General features: G+C 41.1%; 1 protein-coding gene across 6 annotated transcripts in view; it reads left to right on the plus strand.

The window, feature by feature from the left end:
• The window catches only part of TNS1 (tensin 1), a 401,394-nt gene that overhangs the window by 123,881 nt on the left and 251,248 nt on the right, over positions 1-26,265 (plus strand). For 4 of the 6 annotated variants that reach the window (XM_081935971.1, XM_081935975.1, XM_081935973.1 and 1 more), the window contains exon 3: positions 25,531-25,568. In XM_081935971.1, the coding sequence (XP_081792097.1) occupies positions 25,531-25,568 (38 nt within the window). Of the gene's footprint in view, positions 1-23,488; positions 23,591-24,939; positions 25,089-25,530; positions 25,569-26,265 lie in introns of those variants that run through there. The other 2 variants (XM_081935978.1, XM_081935977.1) reach the window with 2 other exon arrangements.

The raw sequence follows: 26,265 nt of genomic DNA on the forward strand, positions 1-26,265 counted from the left end.
TCCATATGTCCTAGAAGTCCAGCAAGTAAGTATGTTAGATTGCTTGCTCCATGGTGATTTTTCAAAAATAGAGCAGCATGCAATGATGGGTTTATACCGGTTTTACTCCCGATTCACTCCTGGGCGTTCTCTCTCTCTCTCTCTCTCTCTCTCTTGTGTGTTTGTGCGACGCTTCTGTGCATGCGCAGAAGCGTCTGGGCAGGTGGGCAGAGCCTACTGCCGCTGCCACTACCGGTTCGGTCGAACTGGGAGTGACCCACTTCTGGCAGCATACATGTAATATCCCCCCCCCTTCTCCTCCATCTTCAGCCTTGCAATGAAAAGAATGCTATTTTTGCTTCCTGTCTATGGAAGTGTCAGCCCTACAAGGAAGGACGCATTAAGAAGCCAATGCCATCTAGGTCAGGACTATTTTTGTTGTAATAGCTATAATAACAGAATCTTGAAAGTTTGAAAGTGCTCCCCCCCCCCCCTTATCTTCATCTGAACTAAAGAGTGGCTGATCTGAGATGTTTTCTCAAATTATGGTTTTGGCCTGGACTAAAGCCCTGCTTATCAGACTGTGGCCTTGGATTTGACTCTTCCTCTATCCTTCCAGGGCAGAGGTGACAAACTCGCATGTCACATTGTCATCATGTGACGAATTGCAACTTCCTCCCTTTCGCTAAAATGGGGATAGGCGTGGCCAGTGCATGACGCATTGAGCCCGTAGGCCACGAGTTTGACATCTCTGTTCCAGGCCATCCCCTGTGCCCTCTTTGTATAAGGAAGAAAAGAATGGGGTAAAATTCCCTGATTGCATTAATCAAACGTGATTGACTGAATCAGCTGCTTCCCCAAAGTAAAGACTTATCCTCAGGTGTCAGTAGTACACAATCTCTGATTCTGACTCTAAGAATGACCATTGTTAATATCTTTCTCCCATCCATTCAGTACAAAAGAGACTGGGAAGCTATTACATTTTTTAAATTGAAAGAACATAGAATGGAAGACTAATTCATGATAGGCTCATTGGAATAGCTCTTCTGTGGACAGAACAATGGAGATTCCTACTCAACTGTTTCTTCTAGTTTTCTGTCTTCACTTGCATAACAATAGAAAAATGCTAAAAGAACAGAATTTCTGGAATATTTTGTTTTTCCAAGGTCGTCACAGGCATAATAGCTGTTCCAGCATTTAGACAAGAGAATTTTAACCCTCTATTGGCTGTGATTGAGGAGAGTTAACCAGAGTCCCTCTAATAACTCTTCTAACTAGGTCCACCAATTTCTACAACATTCCAGTTCTCCAATTTGATTAAATGCTCACAGACCCTGTGGTTAAATGCTATACGTTTACAGTGATGACTTTGAATAGTCATCTATAGCCACAGAAAGTCATTCTTAGGCAATAGGGAACCAGAGATAAACAGGTTCATTTCCTTCTTCTCCTGTAATGATGCTGAGATACCTTCTTATGCCTTCCAAGGACAAAGTCAAAACACTTTTATGTAGGACTTTTGTGGAAGTTCAAAAGCACAATCTCATGATTCTGTGGCCAAAAGCTGATCTGTTGAAATAATGGCAAAACCATTATAGCACTGTAATAATGAAGAGGTTGGGGGAATCTGTTACCCACTGGCAAACTGGAACTAGGGGAGGGGGTCTATTCTTCTTATCTCAGCTTATTGTATCTCTGTAACAATTCCACCATTCATGGCTTGCTTCTTCTTGTCTCATTCCTGCTCCTTCCCTTCCCTTCTCTTCTCCATGTATTGAGAGTGAATTGTAGGGCAGATTCACAAAGCATTTGAAGAGCTAGGGACTGCAATCATTGAAGACATTTCTGGCAGTAGCCATGCAATCCCTTCACAAAGTGTATTGACAAGGAATCTTGTAGCCTGTCAGAAATGTACAGATTAATTAAGTAATAAAGATAATATCATGGCTCTTAGTCTAAGCAAGTGAATTATGATCCATGGGTTTTTTCTGTGATCAGGTTGTTAATTTTCAAGATGCCATAAGATGTCACTTTAATCAGTTTTGCAACTGGCCACAAGATGCCACTATTTCCACGTTTTTATCTTTATTTTGTGCAGTAATGTATGAAGTAGAGTTATTGCTGATGAATTGGCTAACAATTCAAGCAGTAAAAGTGCCTAAAGGGATACTTTTAAACATTTTTGTTCAATCTTTCTCTCCCTTGCCAGGAAGATCTAGACATGATCAGTGTATTGAATAATTCAGTCCAATTAGTTGACATAATCAGAAATGTGGATAGACTTGCAACTGTTTTCCCAATGCAGGGTGCCCCATTCTAGTTACTTCAGAACTGTTGGCTTTCGTGTCCCACCATTTATAGTTGACTGTGAAAGTAGCATAATGATGATACTTAAAAAAAGCAACAACACCTGACCATGCATTGATTTTTAGCAGATTATCAGTGGTGGGTTTCCATTTTTTTTACTACTGGTTCGCTCGTGTGCACTTGTGTGCTTGCGCAATACCCACCTCTACAGATTATTTATCTGCTTTTTATCATAACAGAAATTATGGGAATGAATCAGAATGTACATCTAGAAATGAAAAATCAAAACCCGGCTAAGTGCACATTACCTCTATTGATTAATACAAGTTTATCCAATCCATTTTGCCTGCATTTTTAGTTGAACTACAGTTATATGTCTTAATCCACACTTTGCTGAATGCTGTATATTATTTGCAACTTAAAACTAGGAAATTTTATTTTTTTTAAACTGAACATTTAGAAAATGGAATTGTACATTTTTTCTGCCTGATTTTATGAAATCACAAACTGGTGTAGGAATGGCACAGAACAGACTTAAAACTGGAGAAATGAGAACAACTGAACTCAACTAATTTGCCCGGTTGTACAATCCACAGCAGCAACAAAAGTAATAATAATAATAATAAACAGCATTGATGAAGCATAATCATAGAAAAGCAAGTACAAAATAATATCCAGACATGCAGCCAACATATTTGGCAAGACAAGTGGTGTGACTCAGAGTTAGTCTCTTTGTGAATATAATGCAAAAGTTTGAAATGGAAAATGTACTTACTAAATGATCCCAAATGAGGAAGGTGGTAGCGAAAGATCTAACATGTTAGAAGCACATGGCAGAAATTATAGATGAACATAAACACCACCAAATGGATTTCTGCATGGGGTTAGTCTAACATTTAGACCTAACTTGGACATCTCTGAAATAGAAAGAATATACAGTAGTAGCTTATAAAAATGTGATTCACATTTAACCCAGTCATATGAAGCATTTATTTGTATATGTGTTGCTTACGACTACTGACTTCTTTAAAGATGCCTGATTTGTTTGCTAGACTAGACTTGCGTAACATTTTTTGGGCCAGCAGTCTCTGGACCCAGAAGATGCTGAATTGTTCTGCCACTAGTGTTGGTTTCCAAGTTGAGTTGTTGGTCATTCAAAATGTGGTAAGCCTTAGGACCGTGATGGCGAACCTATGGCACACGTGCCCCAGGTGGCATGCGTAGTCATATCTGAGCGAGGCGTTGCCCTATATCAGCTCCAGCGTGCATGTGCGCGTTGGCCAGCTGATTTTCAACTTTCCGGAGGGCAGGGGGAGGCCATTGTCACACTCCTCAAGCTTCAGGAAAGCCTCTGGAGCCCGTGGATGGTGATGGGCCTACCGGAAGTTTGGAAACGAACTTCCAGTTTGCCCGTTGGGCCATTTTTCGCCCTTCCCAGGCTCTGGAAGCTTTCCTGAAGCTTGAGGAGGGTGAAAAATGGCCCAATGGGCCTACTAGAAGTCCGGAGGCTTCAGTGAGGCCTGTGTGCATGTGGGGGGGGGAGTTGTGCGTGCATGCGCGGGGGGAGGGCATTGCACTATGCATGTGGGCACGCTACGCGCTCTTTTGGCACCCCAGCGGAAAAACATTCGCCATCACTGCCCTAGGATATATTACAATTTTTTTTTTACAAAAACATAGGTGGTCCTCGAATTACAACAATTCATTTAATGAACATTCAAAGTTACAAAGGCGCTGAAAAAAGTGACTTATGACTATTTTTCACACTTACAACCATTGTAGCATCCCAATGGCCACATGATCAATATTCAGGTGCTTGGCAACTGGTTCATACTTATGATGCTTGCAGTGTCCCGGGGTCATGTGATCCCCTCTTGCGACCTTTTGACAAGCAAAGACAATTGGGGAAGCCGGATTCACTTAACAACCATGTCACTAACTTAACAATTGTAGTGATTCACTTAACAACTCTGGCAGGAAAAGTTGCAAAATGGGGCAAAACTCCTTTAAATGCTTCTCTTGGCAACATAAATGTGGAGTTCAATTGTGGTCATAACTCGAGGAATACATTTAAAGAGGAAGCCTGTGTTTCCGCAGCTGTAAATCAAACACGGAAAATGAAACGGTTCTCATACCCAATGAAATTAACATTTTCTATTTCTATTATTATTCCCTCATGTCTAAACCTGAATTTGTGAATCTCTCACACACAGACACCCCCGCCCCCCATACACTCAGCCTCTAATTGTGGAGAAATAGTAATAGCTTTGTATCCTGTGAACAAAGTGTGATTATCCGTAGATTCAGAAAAGTGAAGAAAAATTAAGTTTTTTAAAAACAGCTGCTGTGGGCATTATAAACTGCAGAAAAAAGCAGGATTTTAGTGACCTCCTGATTCTTCAATGAACATTTCCATGTTTATTGAACATGGAAAATGAAAGTTTACAGTAGGGGTGTCAAACTCTCAGTGTCACGTTTGGTCATGTGACATATCATGATCCCCCCCTTCTAAATGAGGTGGGCGTGGCCAATGCATGACGCATTCATCTCACGGGTCGCGAGTTTGACACCCCTGGTTTACAGCATCTGGAAGGCTTCAGTTTGCCTACTCTTGCGTTAAAAAGTGATGAAGAATTGGTTTTCCTTCTTCTCTCAAACAGAGGGGAATAATTGGTTTGGAAGTGGATACTGTAAACTATAAGACTCTGTTTTCTGAAGTTATTTTCTCCTTCATGACTTTTAGTGTTTTAGACCACTATCCAGTCATCATTAAACCAACATGACAGTATTAAAGACAGGCTTTAGATCACCATGATAATAGTTGGGTGACTATGAATTATTACTGAGAAAACAGATTTACTCTCAAAGGTAGATAGTCCCTGATTGTTCATGAAGCACCAAAGTAAAGAAACAGGCTGTTAAGAAGGCAAAATTACATCCACTGCTTGAGTGGCATAGTTGCCACCTTGCAGACTACATAAACTTTTGGTTATACAGTTGATTGGCTTTCTAAAATTTTGGAGGATAACACATTTTTGGCAACAGGATGGGCAGGGGATTAGGTACAGTTGGATAATTATGCTACAAAAAAGGGATATTTAAATTAAATTGGGGATTTACTGCTACCACCCATTTTTCCATCCATTTTTCAAAGTTCTGTTCATTAAGTACAAACCCATCAAGCTCTAGAGTTGTGCATTGAATGGGAAAATATTTAGACCCTTATTTGCAATAGCTTGATTGGCTATGTTATCAAACATTACCAAGTAAGATGTTCACACACATATATAATTCATGTTTACATTTCTACCATAATGGGAGGGCAAAGTGAGCCACATAAAGTCTTCTGAATAAGAAGTTAAAGACAGTATCCTATTTGTAATCTGTATATTCCTTAAGGGGAAAAATCCCTAATGTCATAGAAAATGAAATATGAAAAATTAAAGGCTTTTCCCAAGAGTTCTTGTAAGAGGCATCAAATAATCTGCTATAAATAAATAGAAAAAGAATCAAACAAAAATTAGGCAATCTTTTTGAATTCAACACTGTTTTCAAATACAAAAAGCTCCAATTTTTTCTTTTGCATGCCATCAGCTAAAATTTGTCATTCCTTTCCAGAAGTTTGAACCAATCTGGGTTTTGTCCTGTGCTGTTTTAAGGAACAGCCATGGCCATTGTTCACATCTTTACACATCAGTATTTTTTTAAACATTTCATTACTTTTCAATCTCCACTCTACTTTGAATTTTAGCTTACATACAAACCTGGGTGGTTATATCTCTACCAAACGTCTTAAATGCCTATCATTTCAGCAAATGTTTGGCGTCCTTGGCGTGCAAACTGCAGATGTCTGGAAAGCCAGAAAGAGAGACAAATTTCTACAGTGAAATAGATTTATGTCTGTTTGTAGAAGATATACAACATCCTGCGATCAGCCGAGATTTCCTGTTACAGTACACACAGCAAAATAGATGTACTTCTTACTTTTTTTTCTTTTTTTAGCATGCAGTCAACTTGTGGGCCACATGGAATTTCTGCTGTGGATGTACTAAAGTTGTATGCATGTGAGAAACTGAGTCTGAATAGGCCAAGGATATAGAATGAGTCTGAGGTCAGACCATGTCCTATTCTCATTCCCGAGTGTCATTTCAAAGCAAATAGCAGAATATTCAAGATCTGGCAACATTCTTAGAAAAGAACTGGGGGTATGAATTATCCTACTGTGTTTCATCAGCCACATGCTTGCCTTGTTTCATAGACCTTCTAAATAAACATTGTTTCCATCACGTAGCCTATTTTGTGTAGGATGTCATTGCTTGTTGGGAATGCTAATGGTAAAATGCTTGTAATGAACAGTTCCCTGCCTGCTCCGTTTTTTACATTAGATGTGAAATCAGCACCCACCTCTAGCAGAAACGATTATTCTTTTAGTCTGCATTTGCCTATCTAAGAAGCTTCATAAAGTTCCAAACACACAGTTTGATTCTTGATAACAACTCATGGTCTGGGTTGGAAACTTAAAGCTTATCCGATCTCAGTTTCTACTGATGCTTAAACTAGATCCAGTTAAAAGCAGTGTGAACGTAGTACAGCATTTAAAACACTCAGCTGGTACAGAATTGACTTGTAACGTTTATAATTTGCTGACCTTAATAGGCGAGATTGCAACTTTATTTAGGGCATGGCCTTGCCACATTCAGATTGTGGGCAAAGAATCCATTTTTCCTCGTTGCTTTGCACACTCTCTAAACGGTCTGAGAGATAAAATGTAAAACAATGAGGTGCAAAACCCTTGTTCAGTTGGATTAAGAAAGACATTTAAGAACAGAATCAGACCAAAACTCTGTCAAATCTAGCACCTTTTTTGTCACAATAATCTCTAAGAAAAAGACAGTTTCGTATAGCGGTTATTATGCCATTAGGCTAAAAGACCATATGTTGTAGTCTTGCCTTAGCCAGGAAGCCAGCTGGGTGAACTTCAGCCCGTCCCTCTCTTAGTTTAAGAAGAAGCATGCAGCAGCTAGTGCAGTCAGTCAGCTCTCAGCTGAAGGATGTAGACACCTTTATCTATAAACAAAAGACCCAAGAAGAATCATCTAGTTCAGGGGTCACCAACTTTTCGGACCTCAGGGACCACTAAATTCATAATTTTAAATCCACTGCACCACTAATATGAATTTTTTAAAAAGATAAATGGTAAGAAGTGCAATATAAAAAAATGCAAATAATTTTTCTGCAGACCACCAAAATTTTCTCATGGACCACCAGTTGGTGACCACTGATCTAGTTATCTTCCAAGAGATATGCTGCCTCTCTTCTATGAAATAGTACAAGGCCATCAAGAATCATAGTCACTGAAAACCTTATCCTTTGTGAATTCTCTTTCAAAGGTCTATTAGTGGCCATCTTCACATCTTGTAGCAATGTGATGAACGTCGACAGTGACAGTGAGCCAGCCTTCCCAGCTTGGGGTCCTACAGATGGGTTAGCCAGGTTACACTGGTGGAGAATTTAGCAAGTTATAGTCTCCACCCATCTGGAGGGCATTAAATTGGGGAAAGGCTGCAATAAACAGCCTCCCAATCTGGCTCATTATCGGCACAATGGATGTGTAAACAGCCCTCAAATTAGCTCTATAGGGGGCAAAACAAGTGGCAGGTTTTAATTTAGTAACCCACCCACAAAGATCAGTACCCAGGACAGGGAGTAGCTTAGCTAGGCTAAACATGGCCTTTTGTGTCCCCTGTTTTCATGCTCTGTAGCTCTCCCAGCTGGAGCTGACTGCCTATCACTCCTGGAAGGATGATGACTGGGAAGTATTCCCAAGTATTCCACGGGAAGTATTCCACCATGTAATTCTTTTCTTAGTAAAGCTGAGCTGAAGGTTACTAAAGGGATCGGGAGGTCATTACCTTCCCACCTTGCATGTGACTCAAGTAAAGCACGTGTGACGGAAGGAATGGGATGGCCTACTGCAGGCCCAGCCGCTCACGCTGTCGTTCTGACACAGCTGATACAGATCAGGTGGAAGTCACTGGGCAGCCAATATGTTCTGCCAAGTTCTTTTTATCAGACCTGGTCAGGTGCACAGCTCTGTTTCCGATGTCTCAGACAAGGGAGGAAATGCTTATTGAACTCCAACAATGCCCGCTTCCTATGTTCCCTCAGGCAGGAAACAACCCCAGAGGCAGAGAATGCCTAAAGGAAGATTAAGCCACCGATCTCTGCTTGGAAATCTAGACTGATTAAAGGTTCTCTGCAAGCTAATGTGTGGCGGCTTCATGGTGACTTGCATGCCCTAATCCTGCTCAAACCTGGGCAGCCCCTGTAAAGGTGAAATTGCAAGCAGAAAAGAAATCGTTTGATACTTTAGGTAAAAATGACGGAGGGAGTCAGATCCCTTTCTCTCTTGTTTGGAACCGAATGGGCAGCAGATGTTTTGTCGATGTTCTCATTGTGTTTGCACATGTTGTCTAATTATGCAGATGGCCTATGGATAATCACACCATTATGCAGGAGTTCCCTCAGGGCTCCAACCTAATACTGCGGAGATCTCTAAATGAATTTGAGTACTAGCAAATACTTTTACCTTATGGCGATGGAGGTTGAGCTAAAGCCTCACGGGGGTCTTCCTCTTCGTAAGGGCAAGGAAGGTAGGATGCTGGCTGGAGGATAGAGATGTTTGAGAGGAGGAGGCGAGATGTTGGGGAGACCTTATTGCAGTCAGGAAAGGTGACTGGAGATGACCGGGAACAGCCACAAAAGAGGCAGGTTAGGAATCAACAGTAGAGGCAGCAAATTTCATGCTGCAGTTGTTTGTCATCAATTCAGTAATACTGAAATGTTTCCAAATTATCAGATTTTAAACCGGATTGCTCAGAAGCCTCAGTTTGTTTCATGCTATTCTGTTTTGGATTCTTAGCCTTACCAACCACTCTTACTTCTTGCTTCTCCTTTCTTAGTTTTATACTAGTTTTTTTCTGGGTTTTTCCCCTCCTTCCAACTTCCTGGACAAGCCGGTGCTGCTGGAATACCAGGTAGTTCCCTATCCAAGCACTTAGGGTAACCCTGTTTAGCTCCTGGGATCAGCCAGTGTTAGTAGGCAGTACTATCTTATAGAAATACTTCCTTGATCTGTTCAGTACTATGAACTACATCAGCCTTACCAGGTAGACCACATAGAAAAAACAACCAGATAACTAATTCTACTTTATTGTAAAATTGCATTAATAAAAATGGTAAAAGTCTGAAAGTAGATTTCTCCTATCATCACCTTTATATACACTTAGGAAAGATCCCTCCTGAGCCTCATTCTCCATCCAATATGTGGATGGCAAACCTTTTTGGCACTGAGTGCCTAAACCGGAGGGCATGTGCATGCATGCATGCATGCGTGCAGGAGCCCCAGAAACCGGCCACCTGGTCTTTGGGTTTCTGTGGCTCTGGCATGCATGAAGACCAGCTGGTGTGCCAGAGCCCCAGAAATCCAAAGATCAGGTGGCTGGCACCTGAATGTGCACCAGCCAGCTGGTTTTCAGGTTTCCAGGCCTCTGGCATGCGTGAAGATCAGCTCACCAGCATGCATGTGCATGCTGGAAGCCAGAAGAGCAGCTGGCGATGCCGCGTGTGCCCACAGAGAGAACTCTGTGTGGCACTTCTGGCATGTGAGCTATAGGTTCGCCATCACGGCAATATACAATTGTGGACTATGCTTCATCTTATCTGGCCATTTCCTAAGTAACATCTCTTCACCTGGTCTCCTAAGGTTGTGCCCCGAAACCATCATAAGCTGTGTCCATCAGGTTTAACTGGAATATTCCCAGCATCCCTCATGACTTATTGGCTGAAGCTGTTGAAATTAGCAAAATCTGGATGGTTCAATGGTCATTATATTCTTGTGCCAAAAGAATTGTCTATCCTTTCATAATGAAGATGGCTATGTTCAAGCAATATGCAAAAAACCAGCCAGCACATTTTAGCTTAGCGTTTAGTTTAGAGTCAAAGTGGTTTACAGTATATCAGATCAAACCCAAACAAATTGGGGCTAATTGCTCTGCAGTTAAATGTGGGTAAATGTATGATGTAAGAATACATCTAATATCCCAAATGTGCTTTCCCCCCCACCCCCTAAAAGGCAACTGGACTTTCTGGCTTTTCTTTAAAGATGTTTCTTCGGCTCTGAAGAAGCTTCTTGGATGAGAAGTAAAACATTTTTTCAAAGAAGAAACCAGGAAGTCCAGTTGCCTCTTGAAAAAGCACCTTTGGGACAACCATGACCCAGGATGACTGAGAATCCCCATAGATATTTAGCAATACATCTAATATTTTCTCAAATTGAAAAGCCCTGCAGAATTACACAGCTTTCCATGGTGCCGCCCTTTATCTGATTTCCTGACCTCGCACTCCTACTTCATGGTTCAATGGCCTTAGTGAACAATCACCACTTTCACTTCTTTAATGGCAGACCATCAGATACTTAAATTTAAATGACACCCTGTCTTCACAGCACTGGATAGCATTGCTGCCTCCCACCCCCACCCCCGTACATTTTCTCTTTTCTAGCAGTTTAGATTTTTGTGACTCTCCTTTGAGTGGTCCTCAATGTCCCTACAAAGGAACTGGAAGGCAAGAAGGAGATGCTGTGTCCTCTTTCAGCTGGAATGCTCTTCACACCATGCTGAATGTCTGGAATGTATTGCCATGGGGTGCGATGATGGCCATTGGCTTAGCAGGCTTGAAAAACAGCTTAGAAGGACTCGTGGGAGATAAGATTATTAAGTACCTTACGGTTTAATTTCCAACCTGGGGGCAAATTGCTAACAACTACTGGCTTGTGTTGATTTTAGGAGTTGGGTGGGACTGAGGAAGGTAAGAGTTGGCAAAGCCTATTGTGACTGGTGGTCTGACTGGAAGCCTCCTTTGCTTGTGGGAAGCAGGATGTTGGACTATAGATAAATAATTAAGTATAGCTAAAAATTTGCAGCCTTTGAATTGCATGACCTCATATCAACATGAAAGAGTGCAAAGTAACATTTAAGTTGCTTGTTTTCTAACCCTGAGATCCCTTGAGCTCTTAGTTCTATTCATAAATTCAGGCTGTGGACTTTTGCCCTGTTAAAAGGCTGTTTCATTAGTAAACATGTTATTCCTCAGTTTTCTTTGTCTTCGGTTAGATGATTAGTATCTGAATTAATCTGCACTAGCCTGGAATCAATCTGAGCTAGCATGCATTTACTGTATTTGATCTGCAGCAATTTCTTTTACACAAGCAATTTGGTCCCTTGATGCTGCAGTTGCCACATTAGGGAGGTGGATGCTGCAAATCAGGGATTTGAACCCAGTTCTTCTTAAATACCGGTACTCAAAACCAACCTCTTTGCTCTGGCTTCCTATATTTTGCCTGTCTATGACCTCGAACAGCATTTGCTGCTTCCTGTTCTGCTGGAGAGCTAATAGAAGCTGACTTTACTGGCAAACATTTCTTGGCCATTAGATGTACTACAAGTGACTGAACTGCATCAGCAATGAGGGTTTAATTCTGAGTAAAATATTAACAAATAGAAGTGTTTCTGGAGACATTCTCAAATGCTTGCAATTCCAGAATGCTTTCCACGTCTCCCAGGAGGTTATTGCTGTCCCTTCTCAGATAAGAATAGTAAAGCCTTTTACAAACAAGAAACGCTATAGAAAACCACGGAAATTAAACAAGAATAAATGGAATTCAAGAGGAATGATAATGTGTCTCTTTGCCTGTTTTCTTCCCCGGCTTTAAAGATTTGGGCTCTTCTGGGAATGTGGATAATTTCTTGGCCATCCTCCAGCTAGTTGAGTCGCTGAGCCTTCCAATGTGCTTTCACTCGAGTGAATTTTGGGTACATTGCCCTGAGTGAAATATACAAACGATAATATTGCAGCAGAAACAGCATGGTCTTTCACAGCCCCTGCGGTGCTCAGAGTAGCTGCTACACAGAGTCGTATTTATGTGACTTATGCTTATTTACACCCCACCTTTCCTTTGAGACCTAAAGACAGTACAGAGGGTGGGGTATTTTCCCTTGTTTTCTTTTCACAAAACAACCCATGAAATAACTTAGCCAGAAAAAAGCAAGATTGGCCCTGTCACTCCTTGAGCTACTTGAAGGAGCTGTCACTTGGTTTTGAAGAAGATTCTCAGGTTCTCATGATAAACTGCAGCAAATGGACAACTGTCTTGGCACACATGTGTTCTCCATCTCAGTGATGGTGCCATAATTGCATCTGGTCACAACATGGAAGCTAATCAATGTTAAACATATTCCAAAGAGTATCATGCCATATTCACAATTCAGTGGATTTTCAGGACTAGAAAAAATCCCCAAAGTTAAGCAGCTTAGATATCAAGGAAATAGTATTATAAATATTCTGGAAGTGAGATGGGCTCCTTTTATATCAGCCTTCTGAAGCAACCCAAAATGGAATTCTTTCCGAGTGATTTTGACTGATTAGGGATGTCTCTGTTGACACTATTGTGGTATTGTTTTATCATACCATGGATGACTGAGTTGATGTTCAGAGTACTTTAACTTGATAAGCCACTGAAAACCATTCAGGAGGGTCAATCTATGAATTTGATAAATAGAACAAATATATGTAACTTTTAATGATGATAATACATTTTACCCCCATGTTTCCAAGAATTTAGTTTTTTTGGAGATCAAATCCTAAAATTTTCATGCATTTTAAATGGTGAGATTAGATTGTCATTGCCATTGTTATTTCTTCTTTTTGCTGCATGCATTATAATTTCATTATTTTATATACCGTGCATTAAAAATTGGAGGTCTGGGGAACTGATGTGATTGAAGAACATCAAAATGTTCTTGATGGGACTGAAAAGATCCAATAATATTTTTGTGTGTGTTAACCTGGAAGAAATGTATTATCAATGTTAATTCTAAAGTGCAAATACTAGTCCTAAAGAATTCACCCTATATTCAAATTAAAGAGTGTGTAGGGTGACTGAGCCATTATTATGCCCAACAGCATAGTGCAGGAACTATAACACCCACTGTTTGGGTCAAGGGGGAGGAGTATTTGGAATTTAGGAAATATATGATAGATATCCTTTCAACATGGTGACATTTGAATGAATTATAGAATTAATAGAATAGATCTGGAAGGGACCTTGGAGATCTTCTAGGTCAGCCTGCTGCTCAGACAGGAGAACCTATACTATCTCAAATAAGTGACTACTCTAGTTTTTTCTTAAAAACCTCCAATGATGGAGCACTCACCATTTCTGAAAGTAAGCTGTTCCACTGGTTTATTGTCCTCATTGTTAGAAAGTTTCTCCTTAATTCCAGATTGCTTCTCTCTTTGATTAGTTTCCAACCATTGTTTCTTGTCCTCTGGTGCTTTGGAGAATAATTTGACCCCCTCTTCTTTGTGGCAGCCCCTCAAGTACTGGAATACTGCTTTTATGTCACCCCTAATTCTTCTTTTCTTTAGACTAGCCAAACTCAAATCCTGCAGCCGTTCTTCATATGGTTTAGTCTCCAGGCCTTTGATCATCTTAGCTGCTCTTCTTTGAACTTTTTCCAAAGTCTCAACATCTTTTTTGTAATATGGTGACCAAAATTGGTTGGGTGTGGTCTTACTAGGATTTTATAAAGTGGTACTAGTCCTTCACATGATCTTGATTCTATGCCTCTCTTTATACAACCCAGGATTTTATTAGCTTTCTTGGCTGCTGCTGCACACTGCTGGATGTTGTTATTAAAACAAAAGTTATAAAACTCCGGTGTGTGAGAAGACACATTGTTAAAGTTAGTCTCTTCCACTTCTTTGGCCTCCCTCTCACTCCTTCCCATGCTGTCTACAAGTCAGCATAACTTTTCTGGACTAATGAATGCCTTTACTGAGAAAGTACTGGTTATGTAAGGTCCACAAACATTTGTAGACATAAACACTGTCTAATGGTTGAAGTCGATGTTCTCTTTGCAACTTGACAACTTTACTTTTAAAATATTTTTTTAAATTAAAAGCCCTTTAACAAATACCCACCCAGCCAAAAGTGGTGTGAAAAAAGCTTGGAGCTATGGTAAGGAAGATATGGCTGGATACGTTGGTTGGTGACTCATTGCTTAGCCATGGCATTGAATTGTAGTTTGAGTTAACCGATCAGTCCTCATAGAGCTTATCATAGCAATGAACACTTGAGACTGCTTTAGATAAAGCTAAAGAGAACAAAGAACGTATTTAAAGGTAAGAATCAAAAGGTGTTGGGAGAGGCAAATCATGGCAGATATTGATAGTTTACTTCCCCTCCTAAGTACAGTTAAGCATGTCTGGCTCCTTGTTCCCTCTATTTGATTCAGGGGAAGAAAAAAAAACACCCACCACAAAATGGAGAGAGGGAGCAGAGTCCAAGGCTCTCCTTGCTAGTCAACCAATCAGGACTTCCCCACCCCTTTCTGTACAGATTTTGGCCTAAAAATGGAAAGGTAACGTATCCTGTGGAGCAGTCCCTTGCTCCTGCAACCTTCCCTTGCTAAGAACAATGACTGTCTTGTGTATCAAAGTAACAGATGCTGTTTCTGGCAAGGGTTGCAGCCGCCAATGTAAACCGCTCTGGGTTGGTTGAAGTTGACCCAACCCAACCCAAGGCTTGGCTGGCAGCAAATCAAACTTTTGGCTGTTTGAGTGGGGTGGGGGAGAAAGTGGGTGGAATGGGTCTCAGAGTGCAGAATAAATCCAGAAGTGTGGCCCGGCTGCCAATTCAGCCATACAGACTCAGATTCAGAGCTTCCAAAGACATTCTTATCAACTGATGCTTTCTAAAATTCCACCTCCATAGCTAAAAGAATTGAGCCCTGAGGTGAAAGGAGATTTTTTTCCCCCTTTGAATTAAGCAGCCTCATAACTTGCTCTATTGATTTCTGTTGTAATAAATTCACTATCCTCTCTATGAAACAGTTCAGGGCATTTCCAAATGAAGGGCAAGACTCCTACAGATGGGTGAGAAATGATCAGGATATTATGTGCTGGGAATGCAGGATTCAAAGGAATGAGTTATGATGTCCATTGGCCTCCAACTCTATTAGGTATTTGGTGTCGAGGCAAATAATTTTATTGTGGGCCTCACTAACCTGCCATTCTGGAAAAAAAATGCAACTGTATAGGCTTCTCCATAGCCGCCCTTTTGTTGATATTCATGTTCTTTGACAATCATTTTCAGTGGGGATCTTGACAAAATTCTCAATGTACTCACAATCTTTCTTTCTTTCTTTCTTTCTTTCTTTCTTTCTTTCTTTCTTTCTTTCTTTCTTTCTTTCTTTCTTTTTTCTTTCCTTCCTTCCTTCCTTCCTTTTTCTTTCTATCTCACTCTTTTCATCCATCCATCCATCCATCCATCCATCCATCCATCCATCCATCCATCTCATGTATTAACCTTCTGTTGGGAATTGAATAACATGACTTTAACGGAAACATTACCACCATGCATGTTTGTTTGTTTTGTTTAGTCATGTCAAGCATCACAGTTAAAATAGGACATACTATATGACATAAAATATAAAATATAAAATGCACCAATTAAAATAGGTACCAATTAAACAGATCATGCCCAGAAATTAGCAATTACTTTCTGTAACACTGCCATGAAGTCCTCAAGTGTACACTGACCAGGAAACTAAGAGCAGGTATACTTATGTGTTGTTGTTTGCATATCATCACAATCACAAAGAAGAGAAGCCACCAGATAACCCCATCTGTTCAGAGTGTCTCTCGATCAGTAGTGGGTTCTGGATCCCGTTGCAACTGGTACGGTGCAATGGAGTCCGGCATCCACCACAGGAATGCGCTCAGTTCGTGCGCACATGCATCCATGCCTCCTGCGACACTCCGCGATGCCTCCGCGGCGCTCCAGCTACTTGGAGGAGAGTCTCGCAGGGTTGTATACTCCGTGTGCGGAAGCGGAAGCGCCGAAGAGCTCAAATACATGTAAGGAGCACGGGCAGGCGGGCTCTCTGGAGCACTGTACCGGAATGGTACCCAGTGTTCCCGGCAGGCACCGGTATGCCTGTACAGGGGCGTACCAGTCGTAACCCACCACTACTCTGGATCTTGTTGTACCCATGTGCAATTTCAGTGATTTCCATACTTCCCAGCTTTCATCAGACCTGGTTGCCAGCTCCTCCACTGGTTCCATCCAGTGTTGGTTCTTTGTAGCGTTCCATAGATCCACTCTGTTTTCAAATTCTTCAAATTCTTCCATCGACCATGCATGTTATTGTTAATTTATTAATAACACCAAAATCTGCATCCCCTATTAAACTTATTCACTCTGCGTTATCAATAAATCTCAGAGTGTTCCATGAAAATGTACCTTATTTGATCAACTTGTTAATGATAGGATGTATAAAATATAGTCACTCTTCTCTTTCTTTCAATCATTGCCATTATCATGGGATGCCAAGTTATGAATTATGCCATGATGTCAATATAGTGATATTGCATGTGGAGTACTTTAAAAATTGAAATAGAGTTTGGAATATGTACATGGCAGACCCTTGGATTTCTCTTGATGGAGACGAATACTGCAGTTAGTTTAAAATATAGATAGTTAAACCAAAGGGAGACTCAATTTGGTTAAATGCTCATTCATCGATCCCAAGATCAAGCAAAAGCACATTTGAAATAATTAATCAATCCATACATTTAAGTAAGAATAAATTATTTGCTCAGCAATGCAGACCCTCCTCATATCATGTCAGTGGCATTTTCTAATTCTACTAGAAGAAACAGCCCACTCCCACCCCTCCCCAAGGAAAAGAAAGTATTCCAGAAATTTGCTTTTCTATGTTATTTATTACCAAGACATAAATGGGTGGGGATTCTGGGCTGCTGCTTCATCAGAGCAAAATGAGGAACCCAACCCTTCAAGTCATGAAAATCACTCAACACTAAATCATTTAAGGACAAGTAGTTGTTGTTTTGACTGCGGAGCCAATGGGAACAGAACTGCAGTCTAGCTTTTGTAAATGCACTGAGTTGGCAATTGTGGCCCTTTTTAGCTGGCAAATGGATGGCCTCTGAGACTATTGCTGAAGTATTGCTATTTTTTCGAATGTCTGGAAAAAAATATTGAATGGTGCTTCTATATGGCACATAATACACAGCTCTATCCCTCATACAGTCTTACTTTGCCTGTTCATAAGGCAGAGGTTATCAAGCCAGAAATTTAATTGTAAATTAAGCTCTTAAGTATATATGTAACCCCATTTACTTCAGTGGGATGACTTTTAAATGGTGGAAGGATCTGTATCAGAGGTGGTATTCAGGTTCTGACCAGTTCTGAAATACCGGTAGCAGAATTTTGAGTAGTTTGGAGAACCGGTAAATACCACCACTGACTGGCCCTGCCCCAGTGGTGGGTTGCAGGCTGTATGCCCTGGTACGGGCGCACCGGAGGCTGCCCGGAGCACCAGGTATCATTCTGGTATGGTGCTCCGGAGGGCCCACCCACCTGCCCGAGCTCCTTACCTGTCCTTTAAAGCCTTTGGCACTTCCGCACACGCACATGGCATGTACAGCGCCTGCGCGACACTCCGCCGAGCAGCTGGAGCGTTGCCGAGGCTTGTGGAGGCATCACTGGAAGGTACGACGCAAGCGCGCACTATGCGCGTTCATGTGGAGGATGCCGGTACGGTTGCAACGGGATCCGGAACCCACCACTGTCTGCCCCCATCTATTCTCTGCCTCCTGAGTCCCAGCTAATCAGGAGGGAATGGGGATTTTGCAGTATCCTTCCCCTGCCACGCCCACCAAGCCATGTCACGCCCACCAAGCCACGCCCCCAGAACTGGTAGTAAAAAAAATTTGAATCCCACCACTGATCTGTATGATAATTATTAGTCCCCCCCCCCCTCTGGTTTTTTGCCAGACCAAGCCAAGATTCAAATATCACTATAAATCATGGCATGGTCACCATGATATATTGAAGAAACCAGAAATGAGTAAATATACAATATGCTATGATTTACCAAAGGCAATGCTTGAGTGTGCATATCCCAAACCAAACCAATTTGTGGCTTAGAGTTGGCTTTTCTGGACAAAATTGTCTCAGTCCAGGTCCTTACAAAGCTTAGGCTGGAGATATACTGTATTGTATAATTGTAGTAGTTGGGCAACAGTGTCAAATACCCAAATAAATGCGTACAATTTTCAGAAATTTTAGTAAGTGGGGATATAAAATGGCAATTTGAAAATATTTTTAAACCCCTTTATATATTTAATATTACACCACCACATTAGCAGCATAAAATGTGTTATGTATAACTTTAACATTCAATTTGTGGCTTAAGTTGGCTTTTCTGGACAAAATTGTCTCAGTCCAGATCCTTACAAAGCTTAGGCTGGAGATATACTGTATTGTATAATTGTAGTAGTTGGGCAACAGTGTCAAATACCCAAATAAATGCGTACAATTTTCAGAAATTTTAGTAAGTGGGGATATAAAATGGCAATTTGAAAATATTTTTAAACCCCTTTATATATTTAATATTACACCACCACATTAGCAGCATAAAATGTGTTATGTATAACTTTAACATTCAACAGAGTTGGTATATGAAATTTTAACAGGCCCTTTAAAAGTGATGGGGTGATTTTGATAGAAAATTCTGGATCTGGAAGAACTCAATTCTAATTGACAAATATAAGTAGAGTTTACTATGCTGTATCCTCTCCTTTCTATAGAAAGTCTAAAGTGCTTTTGTTTAGCTTCTTTGTGCTGTTCTGAGTTTTTGTGGGTCTCCAGGGTGCAGAGAAGGATGAGGAGAATTGCTCTAAAACCTTCCGATTTCAATTTTCTTAAAGAGGCAGGGAGAACAGCCTGGTTTCTCATTTGTAATCTAATCTCTCCAAGGATACATTGGCTGCTCCCTGTTTCACTCAAGGGAGTTTTCAAACCAAGAAGGCCTTGTCTCATGCTTTCCTCCTTCTTTTGAAATAATGACAGAAAGCAGACAGGAATGTGATACTTGCAAAGATGGCCTTGCTCCTTAGCATGGGAATGGAGTCATCTCAATCAGGGAAGGAACTCTGTACTTCTGCAGGAGTCAATCAAGTCTTCTTTGAGTTGAGTTCCACTCTTGATGACTTTGTGGGCAAATCTATGTATTTTTCTTCATAAGAGAATGAAAATGCTTTGCAATTGCCTTTGTTGGATTTTTGTTTTACTTCCCATCCTAACTTACACCATTTATACTGTATGTGGCCTTCTATTCACACACTATCCATGTATGAAACGCTTTACTTTTATGAGATATAGCTTCAAAACATTTTAGTCAAAGCATTGTAATCTTCATTCTAGAATAAAATATTCTATATTTTCTCCTCCTCCTCCTCCTCCTCCTCCTCCTCCTCCTCCTCCTCCTCCTCCTCCTCCTCCTCCTCCTCCTCCTCCTCCTCCTTTTCTTCTTCCTCTTCCTCTTGTTCTTCTTCCTCCTCCTCCTCCCTCCCCCCTTGTCACAGCATATTTTGCCATGCCAGCCACTAAGTTAAATTTCCTCACTCATTTGGCAGCACTCAGGCCCATTTACTGGATTCCAAATAATTACTATTGTGAACACAGAGCCCCCACCCACTTTCTTTATTAAGTGCCTAGTGTCTCATGAGTCTTCATGCAAGGAGAATACTGGGTGGCTTTCATGATATTTCTAGCTTATTCTGTCCTGGCCAGACAAGCAACAGTAGGCAGGACTTGACACTGCAACCAATTAATGCTTGAATGGTACTTTCTGTGCTACTCAGACTTGGTGTAAAATTCTGTTGGTGTGTTATGTATAAAAAAATGGTTCAGTTGACTTGATTTAGATACAGTATTCCCACAAGATTGAGTAAATGAGGCTGATTTAGCTCTGCAAAGGACTTGATCTTTGGATGTTAATTTTAACCCCTCAGGATTTAGTTGACTAGATAATCAACTTCTTTCGGGTGTTCCTATAATATCTCTTTTATAGAAACAGAGCCACTATCATGCCACAATATCAAACAGCTATGCAAGCTTCAGGGAGGAAGTCTTCATGTAGGATTGCTGCAAATAAAAATTAAATCCCCCTGAGATAATTTAATCAAAGATGTGTTATTACTTTCTTTGCACAAATGCTCCGGTTTGCTTTTGAGAAATGGAGTAAAACAAATAAGGACATTTAAAGAAGGTAGAAATGAGAGAATAGGTGGCCTTCATTATCTTTATGGCAAATGAACCATGTGTGTTATAATAATGACAAACGAGATACATGTTATAAATACCCCTAAAAATGTGATCTAGAACTATAGACTATAAACCCCCAGACAAGTGGCGGTCTTGGATTTCACTGTATATGGTGCATACATTATTGAACCACTTGGAAGCAATGCCTAAAGAGCTGCCAGATTGATTGATTGATTGATTAATTGATTTATTCACACATACATACATACATATCCCAGTGAAATTGGATTAGATTAACAGAGTTGGAAGGGACTTTGTAAGTCATCTAGTCCAACAAATGGCAGTCCAACCACTTCTTGAAAGCCTCCAGTGATGACTCTCTCAAAACCTCTGAAGGCAAGCTGTTCAATTGGTCGATTTTCTCACTGTCAGAAAAGTTCTCCTTATTTCTAGGTTGAATCTCTTCTTGATCAGTTTCCATCCATTGTTCCATGTCTGGCCTTTGGGTGCTTTGGAAAATAGATAATTCCTCTCCTCTCTGAGACAGCCCCTCAAATATTGGAATGCTGCTATCATGTAACCCCCTCTCCCCCCATCCTTCACTAGGCTAGCCATGCCCAGTTTTTGTAACTGTTCTTCAAATGTTTTAGCCTCCAGTCCCCTAATCATCATGGTTGCTCTTCTCTCCACTTTTTCTATAATCTCAACATCTTTTTCATAGTGTGGTGACCAAAACTGGATATTAAGGCATTATAGAATGATATTAGTATCCCTCTATTAATGCAATTTAGGATTGTGTTGGCTTTTTTGGCTGCTGCTGCACACTGCTGGCTCATATTTAATTGGTTGTCCAAGATCCCTCTCCCAGTTACTACTATTAACCCTTGTTTCATCCAGTCTATATGTGTACTTTTTGTTATTCTTGTTGAAGTGTAAGACTTTAATTTCTCTACATTGAATTTCATTTTGTTAGATAGGGCCCAGTGTTCAAGTCTGTCATGATCCATCTGGATCTTGACCCTATCTTCTAGGGTGTTAGCTATTCTTGCCAGCTTAGTATCATCTGCAAATTAGGTAAGTTCCCCATCTATTGCCTCTTCTAAGTCGTTTATGAAGATATTAAAGAGTACTGGGCCTAAGATGAAACCTTGTGGTACCCCTCTGCTTACTTCCCTCCATGTAGACATAGCCCCGTTAAGGACTACTCATTGAGTATGGTTCGTCAGCCAGTTACGAATCCATCTGGTGGTGATGCTATCTATCCCACTTTTTTCTAGCTTTTTCTACTTTGTCAAAAGTCTTGCTGAGGTCTAAGTATATTATGTCCACAGTATTTCTCTAGTCTACTAATTTAGTCACTATGTATGGAATAAACTCTATTGTTATTTAATTCATAGAGACATAGTTGTCATTGAGACCAAATATAATGACATTTGGCATCAAATAGGAAATACCTGAAATTTAGTGTTTGCTAAAAAGGGCATCGAAGGAAAAAAAAAATCTTGCCACAATTATTGGAGGTTTCTTAAAATCACAGTAATGGATATTTAGCTGTGTATCTTGGACCTCTGTAAATCTTTTTTTATTTTTAAACTAGAAGGATGTTTGTCATATAAAACTCAGATGAAAATATCTTTTTAACGTTTCTATGAAGTTGACATACAGTGGCATCTACATGATTGAAGAGAACAATCTATCAATTTGTGACTCTCAGATTCATCCTAGACTATTGATGGCAAGGCAGCAGTTTCTGGCAGTACAGATTTTTAAAGGAAGCAATAAAATAGGTTTGTGAAGATCTTGGTAGAGTTCATAGCATTTAGACTTATATACCACTTCACAGTGCTATGCCCTATTTTATAAATTCCCTTTCCCCTACAAAAAAGGATAATAAATAAAATCTGGCAACATCCCCTCCAGGGATGTCAGTGTGTCGTCCCTGATCTCCTATTTTACAGACGTTGGATAGAGATAGATAAAATAGTATCACAATGCAACATGGCCACACATGTGTTTACTTAGTGCTGTGAAGAAAAAGAATAATTTGAACTGTTGACATTGCTTCAAGGGCAACATTGAGTCCTTGACTTACAACCATTCATTTAGCGACTGTTCAAAATGATAACAACGCTGAAAAAAGTTATTTATGATTAGTCCTCTTATTTAACTTACAACTATTGCACCATCCCCTTATATACAGCTATTGTAGCATGACCAACATTTGATGCTTAGTAACTGCCATCTATTCACGACATTACAGTGTCCTGAGGTCATGTGATCACCACTTGCAATCTTCCCACCCAGCTTCCGACAAGCAAAGTTAATACGGAAGCTGGATTCGCTTAACAACCACATTCAACAACGGCAGCAACGAAAAAAGTCACAAAATTGGGCAAAACCCACTTAACAATCCCCTGGCTTAGCGACAGAAATGTTGAGCCCAATTGTGGTAGTAAATCAAGGGCTACCTTTATTAGTTATGCTAAGGTTCTACAAAATGCAATCAATTTCAGCCATCAGGTTTCGAGCAATGTTTGGTTTAAAGCAGAGTTCCTCAACTTTTCCAGCTTTGCAGACCAGCCGGGGGCGGGGGGGAGAGGAAGGGACGGTGTGTGGGCTCACCTGCTTCTCATGCAAGTGGGGATGCAGGCATGCGCTCGCCTGCCACGTCTGTGGCCCGATCAATAATCATGCCCCAGTTTCATGGCTTAAAATGAATGGGAAAAGTTTGTTGCCAGGCTGAATCCGTAAGGAAGTTTGAGGAGACAAAACCCTACTGTATTCCACTCGTTGCTGATCTTCCCTGAGTACAGGGGTGGTAGCGGGAATTGACAATGTTGACATTGCATGTGGATGCCAGGGAAGCTTGCAATACAGAACTTGTTTTCTCTTTAAGCAGGGATTGGCCAAAATGTACTTAGCTCTTTAACGTTTAACTTGTTTATTTGAACGTTTGGCTCAGTGCCTTCAAACTGGGGTAGCATCCAGCATTGCACTGGTAGAAAGGAATGTGTGGAATCCCTCTGGCTTCCAAGGGTTCCTGAAAAGCCTTTCCTAAGGTTTCTGGACCCACCTTTAAGGTGTGAATGAAGCGAGGCAGCCTGTGAGGTAAGGAGGGCTCTGAAAACCAGGCAGAAAGTCTACCTGTAGAAGGTGTATCTGCCTGATTTGGGGGGAGGGCATTCTTCCTAGTGGACTTTGCGTGCAATTCCCTCGCTTTAAGGCCTTCTGTTGACTTTGCCCGAAGGCAGATTTTTTATCAAATACATATTTGATGTGCATAAATCCAAACAATGAGCAGTGTGTGTGTCTGTGTGTGTCTCTTTGTGTATTACCCTGCATTGTCATGCTATGCATTGTTGTTAGAGAGATTCCTCCTTGTCACTCAGCTAATATGGCTAATATTTTTGCTGTTTTTGTCTGACCGTCGCCTGGGTAGGTTAGCACAAATAATACTTGTTCATTTAAGTAGGACTTTCTGAAGTAATGAAATAATGATTTCCCCTCCTCCTCCTCCTCCTCTGTTAAACTAGGGTACCCAATTTAGCTGAAGTGGAAGCCACTACTGTTAATTGAGCCCTTGGAGTTTTCTACTGTTTCTGATCGAGGATTGTAATTCTGTCACTAAGTCAACTGATCAATTCCCACTCAGGAGGAATGTGGGAGAACTTTGACGCCTTCTGAGTTCCAGAGCTTTCTACGAACATTGAGGAGGGCTGGGGAAGGTGAAGAAAAAAACAAAACAAAACCCCGTGAATTTCCTGTGTTACTAAGAACTCCCAGTTTGGATTATGGAAGATTTAAGAGATAAATTGGGACTCCAGAACTTGAATATTTATTTTGTAGCTTGCTTGACCCAGACCTATTTCCTTGTTCAAAGTTCTTTACTTATATAGGGACAGCCATTGTGTATAGGAGTTTTTGTGAGAATACAGATTAGATCACCACTCCTTTTTTTTTCTTTAACGGAAATAACTTTTGTAAAAATAAAATATAATTTCTTTTCTGGTTGCCCAGCATACACAATAGTTTCAGTGAAGCAAAGTTAGGAGAGACTATCGGGCTGAATAAGTCATCTCTTTTTGTTTTCTAACCTAGAGTTTGAGAAGGCAAAGAACAATTCCCCTCTTCTTTTTTGTTTCTCTCTCTCTCTTTCTCTCTCTCTCTCTCTCTGTCTCTCTCTCTCTCTCTTTCTCTCTTTCTCTTTTCTGGTCGGGTTCCAAATCTATACAATCGAAAAGTGATGCTGCCTCCCAAGGAGGGGAGCATTGCCTGTACATTTTCAACATTCTTTCTGGAGTTAATGACTTAGAAACTTGACTCCCCAAAAGAGGGAGGGCTCAGCCTACTGGTGTATGTGTATGTGTGTGTGTGTGTGTGTGTGTGTGTGTGTGTAAAGTTTAGTCATGAAAGGTGGGGGGGTGTAAAGAGGAGAAAAATGCAGAGCCTCAGGGCAGCCTCTGACAGCGCAGTGGGCTGGCAGGCAGCTCCCAAACAATGTGCTTAGTATTATCTGCAAGATTGGAGTTGTCGGAGCGGGCTGGCTGCTGTGGCTGTACCTGTGCAGCCTGGGCTATCGTTGGCTAGGTGCCAGCGTGCCGAGAGGGTAATTTCTCCCTTTCTTTCTGCCTTGCCTCCCTCCCTCCCTGCTGCATACACGGTATGTAGCTCTTCTCCCCCCCCCCTTGCGAGAGTCCTTCAAAAAACAAAAGCAAACCCCCCTGGAAGCAGCTCCTTTGGTAACATAGTTTTAAGGACTTGTTATTGTTGGTGATTGTGTTGTGCTTCTTGATGTTGGTGGCTTGAAAGTAAACTGGAAGTGTGTATGTGGGGGGGGGGGGGAAGGTTGCTCTCTCTCGCACTCCCTAGGCTTCCGTTTTTTCCTGGGTGAGGCCCCTTTTCTTCCCAGTTCTTGCATGTTTTGGTTTGGTAAGGCAAGATTTTTGATTTTAATTTCCCTCTTCTTTCATACCGTCCCTCCCTCCCTCCCTTCCCTCCCTTCCCTCCCTTCCCTCAACCCCGCTGCCCTTATTTCTGTTTCTGCACAGGTTGCAAGCTGTCCTGTCACAAGAAATGTGAAGCCAAGGTAAGGATGGCTTATTCTGTCTCTTATTGTCTTACAACAACATTGTAGTTTGGGCTACTTTCCCCCCCCCCCCGCCCCCACCTTTCATGTTGATGATGCGAATCTGCTTTGAAAAGCACCGGGATGAGGAACTGGTGGCTTCAGTGGTTCTAGCCAGTCCTCCTTCCTTGCACGTCTGTTGGTTTCTAAAACGGCAAATCGGGCAAATCGTTGTTCCAAGCACAGTTCGCCAACTTCTCCCCAGATTTCAAAGCTCTCTTTCCAAGTTATTTCAGGGCACTTCTCTCCTAAGACGTTGCAAGGAGAGAGCCATGTGCTTGCTTTGATATTTATTGTTTAAACAGTTTTAATGGGACTTTTGAAAAATTCCTTCCTGGTTTACGTTATGGCGGTTTGTCTAAGTTCCACCCTCCCCCCCCCCCCAATCCCCATGTACACACACTCAGAGGAGGCACTGTGCTAGCGACAAAGGTTTTGAAAGCTTTTGAGGTGATCCATCTTCCCTTGTGAGAGGGTAAGGCTGTAAAATAAATGCACGAACCCGGGAATCAGCCCATCCTTCTCATTCAAAGTAAGCAGCAAGATGCTTGGAGAAGATGGAACTGGGCTTCAGGAAAATTCTTTGCCTGCTGTGTTCTGTGGTACATCTGTTCAAGTTGGCTCCTCTTAATGTATCTTCTGAAGAGTGCTTTCTCAT

The sequence above is a fragment of the Natrix helvetica genome (genome assembly GCF_964273705.1).
Source record: "Natrix helvetica genome assembly, chromosome: 1".
Lineage (NCBI taxonomy): Eukaryota > Metazoa > Chordata > Lepidosauria > Squamata > Natricidae > Natrix > Natrix helvetica.